At 46.3% G+C, this 21,734-nt stretch overlaps 1 protein-coding gene across 2 annotated transcripts; it reads left to right on the plus strand.

Moving 5' to 3' along the window:
- On the plus strand, positions 1-18,168 carry LOC144143544 (golgin subfamily A member 5-like). 2 transcript variants are annotated; one of them, XM_077675324.1, is made up of 16 exons: positions 1-234; positions 2,170-2,620; positions 3,322-3,579; positions 5,742-5,961; positions 7,297-7,420; positions 8,957-9,053; positions 10,180-10,286; positions 11,613-11,824; positions 13,358-13,463; positions 14,360-14,458; positions 16,028-16,177; positions 16,432-16,507; positions 16,979-16,993; positions 17,087-17,186; positions 17,529-17,592; positions 17,930-18,168. In XM_077675324.1, exons 2-16 carry the CDS (start codon positions 2,176-2,178, stop codon positions 18,032-18,034), a joined length of 2,178 nt encoding a protein of 725 aa, XP_077531450.1. In that variant the 5' UTR covers positions 1-234; positions 2,170-2,175; the 3' UTR covers positions 18,035-18,168. The 2 variants fall into 2 exon arrangements, with proteins under 2 accessions (XP_077531450.1, XP_077531451.1); XM_077675325.1 differs by lacking the exon at positions 16,979-16,993.
- Positions 18,169-21,734: the final 3,566 nt, after the last annotated feature.

A 21,734-nucleotide genomic window follows, 5' to 3' on the forward strand; every position in this document is an offset into this window, starting at 1 on the left:
ACACGTATCATGTGGTTTGTGGTGGTGTGTGGACGAAGTCCGTGAGGTCCCCTTTTCTTCCGCTTGTTCTCACGGCCTTGTCAGGAAATAACGTTCGATCAACAATGTATTCAAGTTATATCACCGCGTATCGTGCCCGATAGTGGTGCCGGGTGTGTTTAGACGTATTTGTGTGAAGGAACAGAACATTGGGTCAAGGATAGGGGAGTCATCCCAGCGATTTCTTCCTACTCGGTAAGCGTACACATCAATCGTACCGATTGTTTACACTGCGTTCACACCTACACTTCCGTCGTTGTCATGCGTTGCAATTTCAGCGTTAGCTACTGCGCCAAGGGGTAGTTCGTTCGAGGTTAAGCACCGTTGTCGAGGCGATCTTAGTTTCAGTTTGTAGCGGAAACGTGTCCGTTCGTTAATGCATTACCATGAAGACTCCGTACCCGAGCCGCACCTACCCGCTGTAGAAAAATGATCGCCAGAAGTCGTGGCTGTGTCTGATATCAAGTATAAAGAGTCAGCGTGACCGCCGACTGTGAGAAAAAGCGGGAGCGCTGACCTTGTGCGTACCCGGAAAATAAAAGTGTCGAGTATACACCATTTGAAAGTTCGTGTTAACCAGGAAAAGAAAATCTAAAACCTAAACTAGTCGACAGAAGCGTCACATATTCCTGTGTGGCTAGCCGACTGGCGTCAGTACACGCAATAAGTTTTCTTGCTGTGTGCCAACTGCTTTGAAAGATCACTCAGTCGTTCCGAAACCGGCGACCTCGTAAAGCTGTCTACGCGACGTCGTTCGAATAAAAAGCGTCATTGTGTAGAAATAACGCGGATAGTTTCTGTAGGGCTTCCGTCAAACTAGCGTATGCTTGGCGCGAAATCTATTGCTGTTTTCCTTCAGCAGTCATTGACATCAATAAGTCCAATGTGTCAAAGTATTAAATCGTGGTATTGTAATGATGTTAGACTTCTGCCATCAGCTATTTCCGGTCGTATGCTTGATAACGTACCTCAAAATAAAAACAATGAATTGGTTTACCCGAGTGAGCATTAAAACTAACATCCATGGGGCCTATTCCTCAATGCTCGGCACTGCTTACGGAATGTAAAAAGTAGATCATGTTCAAACATACTTTGTTAGCTTGAGATACGCACATTTTGAACACTAAGGTATGTTTTTCTGCTATGGTGTCATACAAGTAGTGTTGTCACCACTTGTAAATTCTAGAAACCCCAAAATACAATCCTACTCTTTCTTTCTTCTGAAGTTTGCAGCTTTTCTACGTGTAGATTTGGTTCGCTCCATTTTTGCTACTCCCTTTCTAGTGCTCACACTTTGTCTGGCATTCAAGATATATGGTCATAACAGTCTTGTGCTTTCTTGGATGTGAGTACCGTACAACTATGCCACCAAATGAGTGACAGCTCGCGTGATAGTACTCATGTCCGAACCAAATACGTCGTAAGCACACATTACGGTTCTGCAAAACTTTAGTTGCTGGAAAGATTTGTTTGGAATGTATGTCGGTGCTTGAATCCATGCCTAGAGCACTGTACATGCAGCGCTTGAAGAGTTATCAGCAGATGTAATGTGATAGCTGTCACAGAAGGCAGTAACAAGCATGAATTCTTCAGGGGTTGTAAAAATCAAGTCATGTCTCCTTGTTTTCAAACTTGTACCATGCCCTTTTTGTTGTTGCAAACCAAACGAACCTGAACACGGGAAAAGCTTTGAATTTTGTTTCGTGTAAAAGACCTCAAATTCTCAGTCTGGAAACGAAACCAAGTGAGGGGCTTTTTTTCGTTTGCGGAGAAGGCCTCTTTTTTTTTTATTTAAATAAAATATTTCTTTACATACAAAGTCTGAGCACTCCCTTGCAGCATGATGTGAGTGTACAGTAATACAATAGTTCATCTGGCCTGTGGTACACTTGAAAGATTCATGAATGATTTGTGTCATGTACAAATTTCACACTTACACCAGAAGGCGTTATCAAGCATTATAACCGTGTTGTTCCCATTGCTTTAACATTGATAACTTCCACCTGTCGGTGCTTGTGGTGTTCTTTTTTTTCACCTTAGCATCAATAATTATTTGCCCAGCTTACAAGACAGGTAGCGAACTCTTGTTTAATTTTTCACCAGTGCCGTTTGGCTCGTTTTGCACTGCAGGAAGCCATGTCGTGGTTCAGCGACATTGCGGGTCGGGCGGAGGACTTCCTCACCAAAGTGGACCAAAAAGCGGCGTCGGCGCTCCAAAAGCCGCTTCTGCCCAATGCCACCAAGAACAGCTTCATGGCTTACGCCAAGAGCCCCACCACGCGCGCCGCGCCGCCGTCCGATTTTCCCACCACACCTCCGCCGCTGTCCTCCACCAAGTTCTCCTCGACTCCCAAGCCATCCTCTAGGGGCCTGTCACTAGCCGGCAGCTCGTCCAGCCCAAAGCCGAAGCGAGCCCAATCCGAAGCCAGCGACGAGAAACTGCTCGAGTTCCTCAACAGCTCAGAACCGGCGCCGGCGGCTCCGAAGCGAAGTTTGTCTCAGTCAAAACTCTCCCCCGAATCACCAAATGATGCAGATGACGCTGGTGGAGTGGGCGACAGCTCATCTCGGAAGGAACTCGGTGAGCTTTTTTATCGCAGAATGTATTCTATGCCTGACTTGAACAAAAGGAGTGGTAATAATTTATACATACATAATTATGTTGCAAAGCATTCCCACGGCCTGCTCCTTACTGTACTGGGTTGCTGCTGAAAGATGAGTTTAATTACGATCTGACTCTGCATAGAAGAAAATGAGGCTGTTGACATTTCAATGAGGCAGTGTGTTTATGTGGGTATAAACACAGCCATCAGTTGTCATCACATTCTGTGTTCTTGACGATTCCACCAAAGAGGAACTAGCCCTTTATTTTTTGTCATAGGGGGTTTACAAGAAAATCCTGTACTTTGATTATAGCAGCACATCGTTCAGTCTTGTCTGCCTCGACCTCACCTTTAAGTTGGCTTCTCTGTATGATGTCACAGCTGCACAAGAAAAGCCAACTTGCAGTAACTGTGGATAAAGTTAGCATGAAAGTATTACCTTGAGCACATTAGAAAGCCACTCCAAAATCAAAAGCGTGCATCAGCATCCTCCCTTAATCTTTGACAAGTTGCTAAACTTTAATCTCTGTTCTCCTGCTATGTATTGAATGTCAAGAAATGCTGTGCTGTCGTTTTACGCAACGCTGATAATGCTGAACATTTTTTAGTTCCGTGTCCTTTTAAGCACCTATTCCAGTCTAAATGGTGCATCAGCTAATACAAGGCTCATTCATGACAGAGGCAGCACCAGAGGCATGCATAGCTGAGGAAGGAACGAGCGTCTTGTCAGCCACGGATCACGACGGACCAGGCTCACGGAGGTCTTCACTCCAGCAAGAAGCACTCCAAGGCGCCGCGGCAGCTTCCGGGAGAAGCGTGGCTGCTGATACGGTGGAGAGCAGCCTCGCGGAAGAGAACAAGATGCTCCGGAAAGAAGTGGCGACGCTGAACCAGGAAATCGCGTCCGCTCTCGAGAGAGCAAAGAATGCGAATGCAGGCAAGTGTGGCTATGTAAATAGCTCGCGGAATGTTGATGGGGAATGTTTTCATAAGTTATTAATCTTATTATTATTATTACTATTTAATCGATGTTATTAAAAGCCAACTGCACTCAAAATTTGAAGCTTTTGAAAACATTATTTCCGTATAGTACAGTAGCTGACCGTTTTTTTGGACTCCAAAAATTCGGACTTGCTGGATATTACGGACTTTCCCCGAGGAACCGCCAGTTGCCCCATAGGAGTAATGACTTGTGGATTTTTCGGACTGCTCTTTTATTCGGACTATTTTTCGTTCCCCTTCAGGTCCGAAATATCGGTCGGCTACTGTAGCTTGTCTAAAAAGACTGCAAGGTACTAAATATGACAGCTGAAATATGCGTACCCGTGGTGCAAATGACCATAAAAAGTTGGCGATATTGAAACTGAAATTAAGAAAAGCGCAGTTGTTACGGCCAGGCTGAAGTGACGTTCCAGCCAGCGCAGCCGGCGAGCGAGTGGCCGCATGCGTCTGGCCGGCCAGAGCAAACCTGCGCGCAACGCTTCGCCCTCGCCACAGCGCTAGAAGTATATCCAGCAGAGGTTGACTGGTTCTCCTGGCTGGCCGTTGGAAAAAGCGCAGGGCTGGCCACAAGGTCACTTTCGCTTCATAGCTGTTTGCGCGATCCGCCGGCAGTTGCAGCATTGCCTGCGACGGAGCTTTTTTAAAGGAGCCATGAAGACAAAATACAAGTTGGGCTTATTAGAAAGACTGCTTGGTCCCGATAATAATGATACCAATATCATCGCAATCTTCGAACAAATAACGGAGATATTAAAGAAAACGTGTGAAGCAGTCGCGACCCCCTAGGCAATTCCCTCAACTTTTCTATGACGTCACGGAACCTTGCTTGTGCGATTGGCGGCCGCCTAACTGACCTGTTGCGACGACACACGACTGGACGTCTGTAATGGGGCCTCTAGTTCCATTTGACCGCATCACTTGAATGCTAACGTGCAGTTGACGCACTGAAAATTATGTTTTATTGTTGGCCCGTATGACGTCGCTCTTGCTCAAAACACGTCACTGTGGTGCAAAATTTGAAAGTTTTTAAATACTTCTTGCTTTTCTTTGTCAAAAAAAAAACATATTTTGTGGCTGTAATGGAGCTGAGTGAGATACTGAACCCTAGTTCTTTCAAATTAAACGAAGTTGTATTTTCTCTTCATGGCTCCTTTAAGCACTTATAACTTATTAACAACACATTTCACGTGGCTACCAGCCATGTCCCAGTTGGTTTGAGGCTACGTACTGGACGTTCAAAGTAAATATAGCCGAGGTGAAGTTTGAGTGCAGTTGGCCTTTAATGACAGTTTTTTACGCCCCTTAGGCCCATATTGTAGGAGGTAGTTTACAAAGAGTATTCACTACATCAATGCATCAATTAAAAATTAATAACACGATGAAATGCGTAGTTGAGCAGTACAGTAAAACCTTATTACAGGAGACACTCAGAGGACCTGGAAAACGTGTCTCTTGTTACCAAGGTCTCTTGTATGCAATGTTGCTCACATAGCGAACATAGGAAAACCATCCAACTGTTTTCATCCAGATGTCTCTTATTACCAAGTGTCTCTAGAGTCTCTTGTAGTGAGGTTTTACTGTACAACATCACCTTTAACAATGCGAGGTATCCGTAAAAAAAATCAGACAATATTGTCCATAGTGTCAGTGAAATTTGGGGCAAAAAACACTCCCTTCGATGAGTTATTGCAGTCATTAATGGTGTTGGGGAAAAAGAATGTTTGGATGCATTATTGTAGAAGTGATGTTCCTTAACCCTTTGTCTATTGTCTCAGCGTGCTGACATGCTGTGTGTCTGTTTTGCGAGTACTGCATTTGAAGCTGATGCAAGCACCTTTGACTTTGTCACTAAGTCGCAAGCAGATGAGTAGTAATAGAGGTAGCGACTCAGTGAACAGTGTGTCACTAATTCATAAGCACATGAGCAGTAATAGAGGTAGCGAAGCAGTGAACCAGCCAGGAGGTTTTTAACTTGTGGCTGTTTATGGTTCACCTTGTCCGATGTGTTGTCCTTGGTCTGTTTGGTGTAACATTCAGCGACCTGTCACATCGCTTGTGACCTCGTCTATGACCTATGACCTTGCTGGTGTGCTGCAGAGAAGAAGCACCTCCAGAACCGGCTGGACCTGTGGACAAGCCAAGTGTCGTCGAGCGACTCAGCCCTGCGGGAGCTGCAGGCGCGGGAGCGGGACCTGACCTCGGCGCTCGAGGCCAAGGACGCGCAACTGGCCGTGCTTCGTGTTCGGCTCCAGGAGGCCGACCAGGAGCTGGGCTCCAAGCGCCGCCTCGTGGAGGACCTCCGCGATGAGAACCAGAGGTAGGTCGTACTGGGGGTTGAGGTGGGATTGCAGAAGTCTCAATGTAGTGGTATAGTCTGCCGTCCGAGGCTTTCAGCAGGGTTCTTTTTTGTGATGAAAGCCTTGGGAAGACAACACACCGGTCGACTGCTGTGCCTTCTCATTGTACTGGTTCTTTTTTGCTACCACGGCGTTTTCCTAAAAACTAAATATTTGTTTTGATAGCTTTTCCTGATGTTATTATTTCTTTGCATTCCTTTTCAAATGTCATTAATTTCATTTGGGAATTTTAGAACTGTGAACAGTACTGTGCTCGCCTCTGATCATGTGCTCACTGCAGAGTGCAGAGAGCACAGCTAGAAGCGGTGTGCAAGTAGATGACACTGATATCTCTCTTTTAATTCTGTAAAAAAAGTTATGCATGCAAAAAAAAAATTGAATAAATAATTTTACAATGAAAAGCTGTGAGACCAGCAATTTAATTCTTAAAAATGCCTGATTGGCAAACGCGGTCAGTGTGGGGAAACGGTGCTACAGTTGACTGGCGTGCCTTTCTCTGCCTGTTTTCATCACTGGAGCGACACACCGTTGTAAAAACGCAAAACTAGCCCCAATGGCAGACTAGCCCAATTTCTCAGTACTATAGTGGTGGTACCAGAGAAGGAGTGGGGGTTCTAAATGCTTTCTCTTTGCGCAGGCTGTGAAGTAAAGTGTTGTGTGTGACGCAGAAATAGAAAAAAGAAAGGAATTTACAGGCCAGTTGTATTTCCGAGCAGCATGGGGTGTAATATGGGCGTATTAATGTTCATGTGAGAGAAAGACATCCTGCTCCTTATTCTGCTCCTCAGGAGTGGTGCGTCCCTGTTGTTACTGAGAGAGGCATCTTTAGGAGTGGAACACAATGTTCCACTATGTGGAACATCATGAGCTCTTTTTTTCATCTAGCAGTTTCCTGAACAAATGTGACTAGGAGGGGAACATGATGTTCCACCTAGGGGGGAACATGATGGTGCTAGTGGTCACACTGCACCATGGTGTAAGGGGGGGGGGGGGGGGGGCAGCCCTTGCTTGGACTCAAGCACACGTCCCATTTCATGATAAAAGAAAACACTATGGTGGAGGTTCAACAAGCGTTCTGCATGCATATTAACCCACATAGACTTTTATTAAGGTAAATGCATTGTCTTGCAGCTGTACGGCTCAGATGGATGACAAGAGCTACTGAACCTGAGGCAAAACCGAGGGGTGTCCAGTAAAGTTGGTTGAAGCGGTGGGGGCGTGTAACACTGTTTTGTTTCTGATTGGAGGCGTGATGTGGGCGCCATCCTTGCCCCTTCCCATGTGCACGCATGCAGGCTGGCCCGGGACCAGACGGACCAGTCCCAGGTGCAGGGCAAGACGGTGGACGCACTGCGCGACAAGCTGGCCCAGGCTGAGCAGGCTCTGCGCAAGGAGCAGGAGGCCCACAGGCTGGCTCAGGTGAGTGGGCACCACTCCTTCCCCTCCGCAGCCCCTTTCCCTCTTGGGCACTGTGATGGTATTAGGGGCTAGAACTTGAGACTTGCGTCGCACACACGAGACAGGCGCTTGAAAAGGGCTTACGAGACGGAGACTAACATTCACTGAGATGGCACGAGGTAACGAGACGGATCTTACAGTCACAAAGTGAATGCGTCACTAAAGTCCATCCTAAACTCGCACTGTTCTGCAATGGTGGGAAAAACTATCACCAGTTCACAGTTCATTTTAGAAAACACACCTGTGATGGATTAAATGGCTCACGTTGTCTGGTGCAGTCGATGAAGTCGGTGCTGCTATTTCCCGGTTTTCGGCGACTTCTTGGTGGTGGTCACGGGGTACGCAACGTTACTTAGTCGACGCCAGTGATTTAATGTGCGGTCAACGAACGGCTGGCACTGCAGCCTGGCTGGGTCTCCGGCCGTCTTTAACGACGGCCTCGGTGGACCACGGCTACCGCATCTTGCGGATAGCCCTCCTAACCGTGTTCCTCGAATCCTCCTCCTTCGTCCGCAGCCGCGGTCTCCTATTCCTCCTTCTCAGACGTCACTTTTTTCTACCGGCTATGCTGGCGGTTTCCTGGTGGCGACACCTAGGCAACACATAGTCCCACAGGGTGATTGTCCACGTTAAACAGTTGAACTTCGTCGTCATCGATGCCTTGTCCGACGCACACACCAGCACTGTCCTCTACCTCATCACAGGCACACACTCCTCCCTGCCACTAAATGGGCACACTTCGTACTCAGGTGGTTCAAAAAGGAGACGCAAGCGAGAAAGTTTTGGGGGGCACGCACCATTTTACCCGAACGATTGAGCACTTTGTTTTCTGAGATTTATGTAACAGATGTCAGAGAGAGGCAACCAGTCTTACTGTGACGGAAGAGTATTTGACCCAGGCCTGCCGGGTCAAATTGCGGCGTGGAATGCTTGCATTGCGATTTTTTCTGACATTACAAAGCTACGCAGCAGCGAGTCTTGATTTATCGACACACTGCCTACCGTTTTGCCCCCCTCCATGACAAAAAATATTTCAGCGAGGCAGTTTTTGGAGGAGTAGCAACAGCTGACGAGGGACGTGAGGGGTGAGGAATGACTTTCTGAAAACAGAGTATTGAGACGACGCCAGCTTGTGGTTTTAGCACACGCACTCAAAGGGAGGGGGGGTTGGGGCTTCAGCCTCTGGGCTGAACACTCGCCTTTCTTATCAGTGTCCTGCTCTAAGAACGCCCTGAAGGGAGTCTTGTAATTTGCTCTCTCTCTCTCTCTCTCTCTCTCTCTCTCTCTCTCTCTCTCTCTCTCTCTCTCTCTCTCTCTCTCTCTCTCTCTCTCTCTCTCTCTCTCTCTCTCTCTCTCTGCCCTCTCTCTTTATCTCTCCCTCCCCTCTTGCTCTATCTCCTTCCCTCCCTCTCTCTCATCCTCCATCTCTCTCCTCTCTCTCTCCCTCTCTGCGTTGCCATGCATCGCAGCTAACGCCGTTCTGACGCCTCCTCCCAGGCGGAGTCTATGCAGCGGCAGTTGAAGATGGAAGAGGAAGTGGCCAGCCTCTCGGAGAGCCTCACGCTGGCCCAGAAGCAGCTGGCCGACCAGAAAGGTGGGCGCACCCTGGAAAATCCACCTCGGCGTACGACTCTCAAAGTTACAGCACAAATGTAGGGCAACTGCCTCCACCCCTTGGGGAGTCGAAACTGAAGGGGTCGGGGAAGCTGTGGTGAAGCCCTATAAAAGAGCCTTCCCGTTATCTCGTATTTTCCCGTTGAGAAGAATTCTTCTGTCTTTTGTGGGCCTGCTTAACTCTGTCTCGTTAGGGTGTCAAAATATCCGATTTTGAGTGCTTCCACAAATTATTTCCTCTTGAGCTAGGGGACACATTTAACATGGCTGTGCATGGAATTGTAGCTTATAGATTGCTCTTTCAAGCCCATAACAGCAGTTTTGTGAAAGGTACAAATATTTACTGTTTATTGGTCAAATAGAAAAAAAATGCACAAAGAAGTATGCACGCAATACATATAGGCAATATTCTAGATATGCAAGTTGTTTCTGCATTCCTTAAGTATGATTCAATATGTACATCAACGCTGTACATCTCATGCAAAGGCAGAGTTGAACTGACAGAGAGACTCTTGATGATATGGGGCCATGCGTTATAATTGGTCCAAGAAATAAGTGTTGACTTTTGTATGCAGTGGGCAGTGTACCTAGAGAGTGAGGTACAGCTTCTGGGCTTTCAATTACAACAATCACAAAGTGATCCGTTACGTTCTGGTGGTCACAATGGAAGGAGTTTACATCACCCCTAATGTTGCCCTTAATGTTACCCGTAATGGTAACATTTGATGTTACCCTTAATGACCAACAAAGGCAAGATAACCGTTGGTCATTAAGGGTAACAGAGTGGATCCCTAGAGAAGGCAAGCGTGGCAGGGGGTGGCAGAAAGTTAAGTGGGCAGATGAGACCAAGAAGTTTGTGGGATAAATTGGTCGCATTTAGCACAGGACCGAGGTAATTAAAGATTATGAAAAGGCCTTTGCCCTGCAGTGGCCGTTGAGAGGCTGATGATTATGATGACGGCGGCGGCGATTATGATGGTGATGATGATGATGAATTGAGGGGGTAAGAAGATGTTAGGAAGAAGGGTTAGGTGATTAATGAATTGCACGCAGGGGGAATAATAGCAGGGCCTCATGATGATGTGTCTCTCTCCCTTCTCTCGTAGCGCTGGCCAGGGAGTCGAGCAGCCAGGCGTCTTCCCTGCGTTGCAGCCTGGACTTGGCGCGCCAAGAGCTGGCGGACTACAAGCAGAAGGCTCAGCGCATTCTCCAGGTAGGGGAACACACCACACCTGTGGGTGTCGCCTGGCATTTTTAGGAATCTGTTTCGTCCGGAGCGGTGATTTCCCTGCAATGGGGGTCACCGTTATGGGCACTCGAGTGCCCAGCCTTTGCAAGCCTACCCCTTTCGAAGCCTCTATCTCTCTCTGGAACTAGTTGTCGTTTTGTTTTAGGTGGCTTTTGGGGATTTTTAGGGCTGCTCCCCATTCGGCAGGACCAACCATACCTCATGTGCAACTTTATGATGCTGTTTGTGATTTGTGCGACATTGCAAAGCACTGATGGTCGTGCACTGTCAACCTGTACTGGGTAGGCACTGTTGTTTTGTTGTTGGAGTGAAGTGGTTGGGGGTATCTGTCATCTTGTGCGCAACTTCAGAATGCTAATGCAGTATGAACCTCTCCTTTATGTATCTGGCTGGGTTGTGTTGCGCATGCTCACTTCTGGCTCATGCAGTTGTATTTATAACGGGCTCTATTCCATCGTTTTGCAATTTTCTGCTTTGCCGCTGTGAGCAGTGATTACTAGTATCAATACAGCAGGTTCTTGATTGCAGGGGACGAGAATTTTTCACTCTTTAAGACGACTGAACTTCTTGCGGGACAGGGGAGCGGATATTCTGACAGATAAAATACTGCAACAGCGTTAAATTGTGCTCAGCCTTAAGAACTTCTCTGCAGCAGTGTATGTTGCGCACCTTCTTCTGCCCACTTAACTTGGTTCGGCTTGGTGAGCAGACGGAAGTCACCGGATCGCTCACTTAACCGCAGAAATGGCAATGTGCTTTACATGGCCTTCACATTTGTCACCCTTCTAAGCGTTCTTGATTCGCGGCTGCAGCGCTTAAATGTGATGGGTTATGTTCAGAACAAAATGGGAACAGAACAAAATGGTGGCAAGGTTCTTAACGAAAACTCACCGAGCTGCTGTCATGAAAACGGAAAGTGACATGAAAAGGAAGAAATCGTGCGTGTGAAGTCCAGGGTTTGACGGAAGCCCGTCTGGTCGGGAGGCACGTTGAAGTGAAAACAGAGGCACTGACCAAAAGAAACTACTAAAAACATTAAAAAACTTCAAAAAACAACCAACAAGACGTTTCGGCTTCGCTACAAAAGCCTTGTTCACAATGGCTTTGGGAACGAGGCTTCTGTAGTGAAGCCAAAACACCTTGTTGGTTGTTTTTTGAAGTTTTTAGCAGTTCTTTTTGGTCGGTGTCTCCATATTCACTTCAAAATCGTGTGTGTGGATGAATGCAGATGAGAGCACACTGACCTCACCCCACCACCGGTGCATTTCCTCCTCATTTGTTTGCATTCAGTCGAAGGAGAAGCTGATCGCCAGCCTGAAGGATGCCAACACCAGTGGATCGGCTCTGGACGGCTCGGATGCTGGCTTGAGTGCCGCTTCTGTAGCCGAGTTGGAAGCCATGACGCAAGAGTGCGAGCACCTTCGCAGCGAGCTACGACGGGTGCAGAACCACGCAGACTCCTTGTCGGTGGAGTTGCACGAGCAGGAGAGCTCCCTACGCAGGTATGCCGCCAACTTTTAAGTGCAGAGCACTTTAGGGCCGCTTCTTGTCATCGTAGCTCACTTGCTGGACCCAAGTGGAGCCACATGGCGTTCTGTCGTAGCGGCTGTCGTAGCGGCGTGACCCGGAGGCTTCGAAAGCCAAGCGGTTTATATAGTTATAAGTGTTAAAAACTCGTGAACTGCTGGCGCTTGTTATACATCTCTCCGTCATGTAGCGCAAAGAAAACTGCAGGTAGGTGGCAAAATATACGTAATTAACCGGCAGTGCCCGTGTTCATTTAGTTGGGTTGGTTTTTACGATAGTTAACAAAAAAAAAGTGGCAGTGCAACGCCTGCACGTGCGGGAGGAAAAGCAACAAGCACAAAAAGAACACAGCTCCCCCTGGCACAGTTTCAGGCAGGGGGCACGCAAGCACTGCGAAGGCGGGAAATTTGAAATACATTGGGTGGTAGCAGTGAGCGGATGACGGCGCTACAGCCCATTATGGCAGATCACTGCTCTGCGCTTCCGACCGCTTTCACATTTAGTGGAACGGCTTTAATTTTTTTATTTTCTATCCCTTGGTAGAAATTGTGTGATGCTTGATATATATGTAGGAGCTCAAAGAAAGGTTTCACCTTCCATTCGACATCAGAAATAGTTTCCATGTCAAAGGGGAGGTGAAACTTTTTCTTTGATGCCTAACGGGTATAAAAAATAATCTAACAGCTTCCTTGCACACAATAGGTCTTCCTGATCACACTGATGTAGCAATCTTGTAGAGTTTTCGCCTAATTAGTAATTAGTAAATCTTCGGAATGACTTTGTGAAGGCAGTAAGTCTTGTAGCTTAAAAAGTATAAAAAATATCCTTAAATCAATTTTGGCATTGCTTTTAGGATGGTTAATGAAATAAACGCTTCTTATCTGATTAATTTAGCTCATAAATAAAAAGTGGTTTTATTTACAACGTCAGCCCCTCCGTAATTGGTTGATTAATTGACCAGCTCACTGATTGAATGATCAGCTGATCATCGCCAACTCGATTCGTTGCAAGTTCTCAATTAGACATAATAAAGAAGACGCCGACTGCAAGAGAAAATAAAACAATGACGGTTCGGCCCCCCTGAATGGAAGCCTTGTTCACAGGCTCTCGTTTGGTTGGCCAAAACGTCATTGTTTAATTTTCTCTTGTGGTCAGCATCTTCTTTATTATGTTTTTTATAGACATTCCCGACCAGACGGACATCCGTCGAACCATGATTTTAAGTTCCCAATTGTTGCCCATTCTTGTCTATCTGGTGACATACGTGTCCAGAAAACTCGTTTCCAGCATGTTGATTTGTATGCCAATCACGATGAAAGCGGTGGGTGCATAAGCACTCTTAAAACAAGAAAAAATGAAAAGACAGGAAAAAGGGGGACGATTCATTGGGGTGTGTAATCCTGTATCACTGCGTAAAAAAAAAACTTGCACCTGGACTGTGTAAGTGTGGTCGCAGATCGGTCCATGCTGTCGCTAGTAACAAGACATCTTTCCAATATCTCTTAAAGGGAGCTGGAGTCGCTGCAAGAACAGCAGCGAGACCTCCTCAGGGACCTCAAGCAGGAGAGGCATCAGCGGCAAGAGGTGGAACTCGAGGCACGCCAGGCAGCTGAGGTGAGACAGCTATCGCTTGTTTTACAGTTGCCTGTGAGTGAAAGTGAGGCAGGTCAGATTTGTAGACCGGGGGATTCTCAACTAAAATTCTGCAGTCACATGAGCGCAAATTGGTGAGGTTCCCTACAGTGGTGTTCCCTCCCCTTTATGCACTATGCTCATTGTGCACGTTGTGCTGCTTTCCCAACTGATGTACACAGAGTGCTTCTTTTCACCACCAAGGGAGTGTCATTGTGCTTTGTTTGTACAATTTCTTTTTTCTACCAATGTTCGTTTACTTCTCTTTGCTTCAACATGACTCGGATGTTTGCAACAAAATGCAAGAGTTGTGCCTATCATCCTCTCTGGCTTTTGGGGAAAAAAAATTGTTTAATTTTGCCTTCTGAGGTGAATTCAAAAGCTGAATGTATGCGTGTGTGCATGTGCGTGTGTTAGCTAATCCCATTTTCTTTTTCTTTTCTTCCTTAAAAACCAGATTCTTAACATAAAACTCGCAGTTTTAGTTTGAATTTAGTTTCTGAATTACATAAATTTTGTTACTTTTTGCCAGCGCTGCCAAAGCAAACTCATCTCCTTCTCTTCTGAAAGAAAAAAAATATGTGCATGTTCTTGCAACGGTTTCCCTTTACAAATGTGAGAATATTCAGCTGTGGAGCTTGTATTTAGAGGGTGACAGCTGAAGGACCAGTGAGTGCCGCTGTCTTTTCTCTGGATCTACTTACTTCCTTTTTCTGCCACCTTGGCTGCGACTCTTGTCCAAAAGGATTGCTCTTGTATCTGTAGTGCTTCCATTTTCTCTGCATTAATTTACCGTGAAATTGGGCCCCGGCTGTTGAGGTGTGGAGCAGTTGCGTGACCAAGTTTTTTTTTTTTTTCTTCACCCCCTCCCTGTGCAGGAGATCACGTTTCTGAAAGAGGAGCTTCGGCGCAACAAGGAAGGCTTGCAGCAGAGGCTCAGCGAGCGGGAATGCGAACTGGAAAAACTGCGGAAACAGGTTGGCTCCTCTTTACTTTTGTGGTTTGTGAGCATTTTTATAACAACTGCAGTAAAGTTACAGTGATACAATCGTGGCTGGTACGAATTTCAATGTGATACGAATTCGTAGTATTCACCGGCTGAAGTGCATTGCTTTTTTTTACAATACAAAAAGCGTGGGTTGTTCCAAACGCATTGCTGCGGAGCTGCGAGTCGTACGAACGCATCATCAACTGCCGGCAGTCGCGGACCGACAAAAACGCAAGCTGCGCAAGGATCTGGCGTAGAGAGCATGATCTCTGGGCGGGATTCAAGTTTGCCGAGCCCAACCGGCTACATCACGTGGCTGCGCGATCTCTCACTGGTCACCTCCGTCGAGAGGGCCGGACCATGCTCAGCGCCAAGGGGAGGAAGGTAGAAAGCGTCCTTGAGCACACTCGAGCGAGCGTGCGTTTAACAGCGCGTTGACTTGTTTTCCATGGGGTGAGCGCAGTATGATCCCCACCCCCACGTAGAGTTAGCCCGACCCTCGCTTCTTCTTCTTCTTCTTTTTTTTTTTTTTTTTTTTTTTTTTTTTTTTTTTTTTTTTTTTTTTAAGGGACGCTTGGATGCTTGTTGTCGTTCTCTCTCTGCCTGTCTGTCTGTTGTTGACCGGTGTTGGCTTGCACTTTTCGTCTCGGGGAGGGTCCGCAATCGCGCACTTGCACGCCATTTGGTGGCCTTTGTTGGCACGCCGTTTGCTGCCGACATGACCAGCGATCAAGACGACGATGACTGCGGCAGGAGCCACGATGGGATGCGCACAACGACTGAAATGCATCCGGTGCTCGACGTGCAGTGGCAGGCGAAAACATTCGTAGAATCACGTGCACACAGTTTTACACCTTCCGGAAGTCGGTCGTTGAACACTAGTAAAAAGGAAATGCAGACGGATATAAGGAATTTTTTTTCTCCCACAAATAAATTTATATATTTCGTTTTGTGTATGTTTCGATGATACGAATTTCGGATGATACAAATATATTTCACCGGGATACGCGACATTCGTATCACAGAGCTTTTACTGTATTTTGGAGGCCCACCTTGTTGACATTCAACGGGCAGTGATTTGGTTCAAATCAAAATTGTAGGATTAAAGGAAAGGCCCTGGGGTGTTAAACTTGTATCCCCCCGAATCCTGTGAATGTTGAACAAAGCATTAGAAGGGGGGAATTCTGTTTTAGGATAATTTAGGTTACTTTGACCTTGTTTGCTTATCCGTGGTCACAATAAAAATAATGGTGTGAGTTAGTGCATGATGCTGTTTATTTTAACTTTAAATGGGCTATGTGCTCAAATTTTTTAGTTCGGCATTCTCACCACTGCTTATATAATATAAGGAACTTGTCATTTAATACGGTACGTTTTTTTCCCACTTCTTGTAAGAATTTAATTTTCGCAGAACAGGTTGGCTAAGTGCTTAATTTTGTCACAGTTTGATAATGCAACTTCTCAAGTTGATGCTTATTTTTTCTGTGTGCACAGATGCAAAGATGGGCGCTCTCCATATCTGGGGGGCTTAAAAAAACACTGCTTTTGTTCTTTTCAGATCATGACCAAGTCCATGAGCACGACAAGTGAGGAAGAGTTGGAGGCGCGGCTGCACGCACTCACCGAGAGCCTCATCCAGAAGCAGACCCTGGTCGAAGCCCTGAGCACCGAGAAGAACTCCCTCGTGCTCCAGCTGGAGAGGCTTGAGGTACGGCACAACTGGATTTGGTTGAGGGAAGGGCTACCCCTATGTTTACCACACGGGTAACCTTGCTGCGTCCTCACTAGTTGCTCTTATTACTTATGATTGCTTAAAATTAGGCAGCGGGGGAAACTGCCAAGTAGCCAAGGGTGAATGCGGCTGAGACGGCCGAGTGAGAATTGTGTGAGGCCTTGGCAGCTCTGTCCGTCACTGGTAATGCAACGTTAGGTGAACTCGCATCATTTACCCGTCACTTGCAGCGCCAACTGAAGGAGTCGCAGATCCACACCCCCAAGCCACACACGGCCATTCCTGGATTCGGACAGTCGGAAGAGTGTAAGTTGCCGCAATGTTCTCTGACCCACCGGACCATTCCGCCATGTTCCGTCATCACGGTTTTGTGATGGGTTGCAGTGGCGACAGCAAAACATGGCGGGTGAACGCGGAAACTTTCAACTGCCTTTGAGAATTGTCGTGTACATCGGCGGAACTCCTTCCAGTTCGAAGGGAATTTGAAATTTTGAAGGTCATTCGACTCGTATGTTTTTTCAAACGCTCGTGCAGCACAGGTATTACACACGAGTTTAGTTTAAATACCCAACTCAGTAGCTGGTGTTGCATGCATCTTGGTCGCTGACTTGCCTCAGGCATTCTTGCATGTACTACTGTTCATTGTAAAAGAACAAATTGCGCGGAACTAGGACAGCAGTCAAGTGCTTTACTAAGTGCTTTACTTCAAAGCTGTTCTCTATCACTTCGAAGCACTTACAAAGTTTTGTGTCCTTCCCAACACTGTTGTCCTTTCAGCTGACGACTCCGGGGGTGAGTCGTGTCTCTCAGTACGTCTAAAAGTGGCCTGCCGATGGATTGGGTCGGCTGGTTTGTGACTTTTGGCTTGTTTTTTCTTTTTAACAGATCCCAGGGCTCGGCTGCCGGGTATATTTGCTGAATCTCCTTTCGACAGTACTGTGACGCGCAAGGTGAAGCGAGCGTACGGCGTCATCGACTCCTTGAGGTGAGTCGCGGTACGAAGGTGCTTGCACATGTGTCCTTTCATTTAAATTCGCAGATAGAAATTCGCAGATCGATTGGACATAGCCGATTGTGGGAAAAAAGTAACTCCATGGTACTCTCCTGGTTCGCAAGTTTGCAATTTAGTCAAGTATGCGTGCAAGCCTCGCTTCTAAAAAATTAAAAAATACGTAATTCCAGCCATTTGAGTGGCATACACCCTCAAATCGGAAAACTTATTTGTAACGCAGTCTTGGCACTGAACTAGATTATTAAAGCAGCGTGGTGGAAAACGGGCTCTCAAACTTTGTAACAGAACGGTGCTTCTTTTACTTGTTTCGTGCAGCATACGTGCCGGAGTGTTCCTGAGGCGTTACCCCCTGGCTCGCATATTCATCCTGGTCTACATGGTAAGGAACACGTAGCACGGTTGCCCCAAAATGGCTCGATTTGTGTGAATTCTGTCTCGTACGCTTGCCAAAGTTGAGTTGCGAAGCAGAGCGGGTGATTTGTTCAGATCATGGTCACCCGTTCACAGCTATCATCTATCCCTCTCCGAGCTCCTTCCGAATTTCCGAATTACAGCACATTGTTCCAAAAGCTGGCCTCATGAGGTGTGTATGTATCGTGAGTGGGATTGTTTGTTTGCCGTTGTCCCTGCAGTTCTCGCGCGAGTCTCGAGCAATCTGTAATTCTCAAGTTTGACTGACGGATACAACGTACACCTGTTTATCTCCCCGTCTCCAGGGCTTGATGCACTTCTGGGTGATGATTGTGTTGTTGACCTACGAACCCGAGATCCATGGACCACACTCCAAGCAGACGGCAGCCGCCATTTCCAAGAACGCCTGACCATCGTGGACGAGCAGACCACGTCTTCCCTGTTGTACATTGTGTTTATATGAGAAGAAGAGGCACGCGCCTTGTGACAGCCTTTGTTTTTTTAACTGCTCTCTGTTTAGGAATAAATGCAAAGGGGAAATCGAGCTCTACCTATGCAGAAAGCATTGTCAAGTGATGCGTACTGAACTAGACGCGAGTGAAGTGGTGTTGAACGCGGGTGAACATAGAGGTCACAGCTTTGAGAAAACTGTAGTGATCCAGTAGTGTGCAAAGTAGCCCCCCTTCACTTTTTCTTTTCGAAGAAGACAAGGCAGCCGTGGGCGCTGGGTTGCTGAGGGAAAACGATTCACACCGTTACCATCGACTTGCCTACATCGAAAAACAACACAAACAGGCTGCCATTGTTGGCAAAACACCAATTCAAATGTTTGACACGAACCGGTGCTTTTATAAAGCAAAAGTGGCAGGTAGTTAACTAATTGGCACAACATCCACTAGGGAAAGAATCGCCTGAATATGTGTAAAAGGGGCTGTAAAGACAAAATTCAAGCCTGCCCAGTTTGAAAGAACTTGCCTTTGGTAACTCACTCAGCTTTATTGCAGCCATGAAAGATGTCTATCCAGAAAAAAAATGCCAGGAATATTGAAATAATTCTAAATTTTGTGCTGCAGAATGTCAGCTAGATGCAGTGGTGGCAGCAGTGATGCAGTAGTAGAAAGAAGCCCTAAAAAAAAAAATTCCGGATTATCTCTACTAACGTGAAACCTGGGGAGGGGCAAAGCATGCGGTGTACAAGTTTATTGGCGCCTTGGCGTTTTTGCCAACGGAGATGAAACCGTTGGGGGCGTAGAGGTATGCAGCTTTGCTGCAAAAGTCTCTTGTCTTTGAAGCATAAAGCTCTCTAGCGCAAGGCGTAAACGAGTGTACCGGTGTTTTTTAGTACTGTGACTACATGAGACGACGATCACGACGACGACAGGAGACACCAACAGCCCCAGCCCTTAAGGGGCTTCATGATGCCATCTCCATGATGCCAGTGCACAAAAGATGCACTGCCATCATGGAGACCTGACCTGGAAAATGAGTGGCTTCACTTATTTTTCATTACATCTCCATTATTTGTTTGAAGCTTGCAATAACGCTGGGACTACTGTTATCAGGACAGAGCAAACTTTTTAATGAACGAAACTTGTGTTCTGTCCTCGGGGTGTCCCTTTTCCACTGTGCTATCGATGGTGCAGAAATGTAGGCTACTCTTCCATTGCCTTCAAGCATCCCTTCCCTGGTATGCGGGCTCCGAAGGACGCGTTGCTGAAAGTGGATGATGGGATGCTTAGGAAAACGACCAGTAAAAATATCAAAAAATTAATGCGGACACACTCGCAGCGTTTATCAGCTTTTTTGTATCATTCCTTGCCGCTGCTGGAGAAAAAGGTCAGTTTTTAGTAGCAGCATATTTTTTCAACAGGAAGAATCAGAGATTCCCCTCTAGGAGTTGTGCCATCACAAAAAATTTACGTTGCTGCAACAGACAAATAGTGAAGAGCTCAGTTGTGCAGATGACGTTACACGAACATCTGCAGCACAAAAGAAAGGGAGGAATGTGATCTTATAGATAATTTTTTTGAGACTGAAAGGTGCTAAAAGCGAAAACGAAAAATAAATATGCGAATGCAGTATCCACTTATGCTTGTAGAACACTGACCAAAACCCCACAGTGGGTATGTCAAACCGTGCTTAGCATTGCATATAATGGCCCTTTCTGCACAAGCAAGTGGTAGAAGTGACGAAGATTCAGCAACTTGGCAAGACTACAGACTAAATTGCATGAATGATTAGGAGAGGTAGTAACAGACGCAGAGGAATGAAGTGAGATGATGCCCTACAGCTGATGCATGCCTTCGTGACCTCCACAGTTGTATAATGTACTGTGAAAGGTATTAAGGCAGAGCCGGATAAGCTTAAGGGGGGACATGGCTCTTAAAACAGCTTCTTTTAATTGTGAAGTAAACTCAATGTAAAACTTGGCAGCTTTGCTGCTTTTTCCCCACTTAGTTCAAATATGCCATTATTTTTTCAGGCAGTCAATTAGTTCCAACGATAATTAGAGAACTAGCCATTTTTGGTCAAACAATAGACAAAACAGTGTTACCCGTAAAACTGCTATCTTTGTATTTTCCGATACTATGAACCCTGGTGAATGCAATAATCGAAGCAGTTTTTTGATGCATCGCTTGGAACTAGTTTTACAGCTCATTAAACTTTGGTGGCACCAGTGGCAAGGAACCATTTCGAGTGTCTATTTCAAGCACCAAAGTTTGTTGAGCTGTAAAATTAGTTCCAAGCGATGCACCAAACAACTGCTTCGATTATTGCATTCACCAGGGTTCATAGTATCGGAAAATACAAAGATTGCAGTTTTACGGGTAACACTGTTTTGTCTATTGTGTGACCAAAAATGGTTAGTTCTCTAATTATCTTGGGTACTAATTGACCAACTGAAAAAATAATGGCATATTTGAAATAAGTGGGGGGAAAAGCAGCAAGACTGGAAAGTTTCACATAGTTTACAATTGAAAGAAGCTGCTTTAAGAGCCATGTCCCCCCTTAACCGAGGAAATGCAGGAAATGCTGAGAGTTTCGAATTTTGCACTACAGTGACGTAATATGGGCCAGACAATGACTGGGTGAACGGTGTTCGCTTGCATGGAATGGTCCCTCCCTGTAAACAATGGAAGAACTAATTTGTTCTGCCCAAGAACACGAATCCAATAAGGGATGAGAAGGTGCAGGAAATAAGGTGTTAGGAAAGATGTGCAATGATAGGGGAGACGTCGTATACGTGGATGCAGCAAGTATCCTTGGAGGAAAGGCAGGATGGTTGCCAGGGAACAAGAGCTGATGTGTCTTGCTGCAAACGACCAATGTTCGAGGGCCAGGAGAGGTAGCCGTAGCTATATATATTGCCATCCCTGGTGAAAATATTTTTCTAGCTGGATTATTGAACCAGAAATTTCCTCTAGCTAGAAATAGGCGGAACTTCTGGCTAGAAATTCAGTTTCTAGCTCATTTCGAGCTGGATTGAGATTTTGTTCCGGCTGGCAGCTATTTCTTCCAGCTAGCATTTGTGGTTCCAGCTGGAAGAAAAAAATTTCCCCGCATTTCCCCGAGGGGAAGAATGTGAAAGTGCGAATGCAGGAGTTGAATTTGCGCGGTTCGGTAATGATCGCGAAAGAGAGATCACACACACACACAACTACAAAGAAAGATGCATTTATTCACAGACACCTATTTGTGTTGTCGTTGTACTTGATTGCTAGAGCGGATCTCAGCTTTGAAATTTCGTGTCAGTACTCCTTTAAGCGGGTGCAGTAGCCCTTCTCACGCCCGATTCCTGGCCAATCCCCCACGTGGGTATGTGCCATGCACAGACACCTATTTGTGTTGTCGTTGTACTTGATTGCTAGAGCGGATCTCGGCTTTGAAATTTCGTGTCAGAACTCCTTTAAGCGGGTGCATTAGCCCTTCTCACGCCCGATTCTTGGCCAATCGCCCTAAGTGGGTATGTTCTAAAGAAATTAGGAACTCTTCTTGGCCAATCGCCCTAAGTGGGTATGTGGTGCGCACGGACGGACGGCGGTGGACGCGTGATTCAGATTACTTGGCCAATCGCCCTAAGTGGGTATGTGCTAAAGAAATTAGGAACTC

The sequence above is a fragment of the Haemaphysalis longicornis genome, unplaced genomic scaffold, assembly GCF_048455015.1.
Source record: "Haemaphysalis longicornis isolate Haplotype H1 unplaced genomic scaffold, Haemaphysalis longicornis Haplotype H1 scaffold_6, whole genome shotgun sequence".
Taxonomy (NCBI): domain Eukaryota; kingdom Metazoa; phylum Arthropoda; class Arachnida; order Ixodida; family Ixodidae; genus Haemaphysalis; species Haemaphysalis longicornis.

Bases quoted from the DNA above. Each gene is read 5' to 3' on its own strand.
- LOC144143544 (XM_077675324.1), top strand. From the start codon at position 2,176: ATGTCGTGGTTCAGCGACATTGCGGGTCGGGCGGAGGACTTCCTCACC. The intron at 2,621-3,321 runs GTGAGCTTTTTT...CATTCATGACAG, and splicing joins CTCATCTCGGAAGGAACTCG to AGGCAGCACCAGAGGCATGC. The intron at 17,593-17,929 runs GTAAGGAACACG...CCCCGTCTCCAG, and splicing joins TATTCATCCTGGTCTACATG to GGCTTGATGCACTTCTGGGT.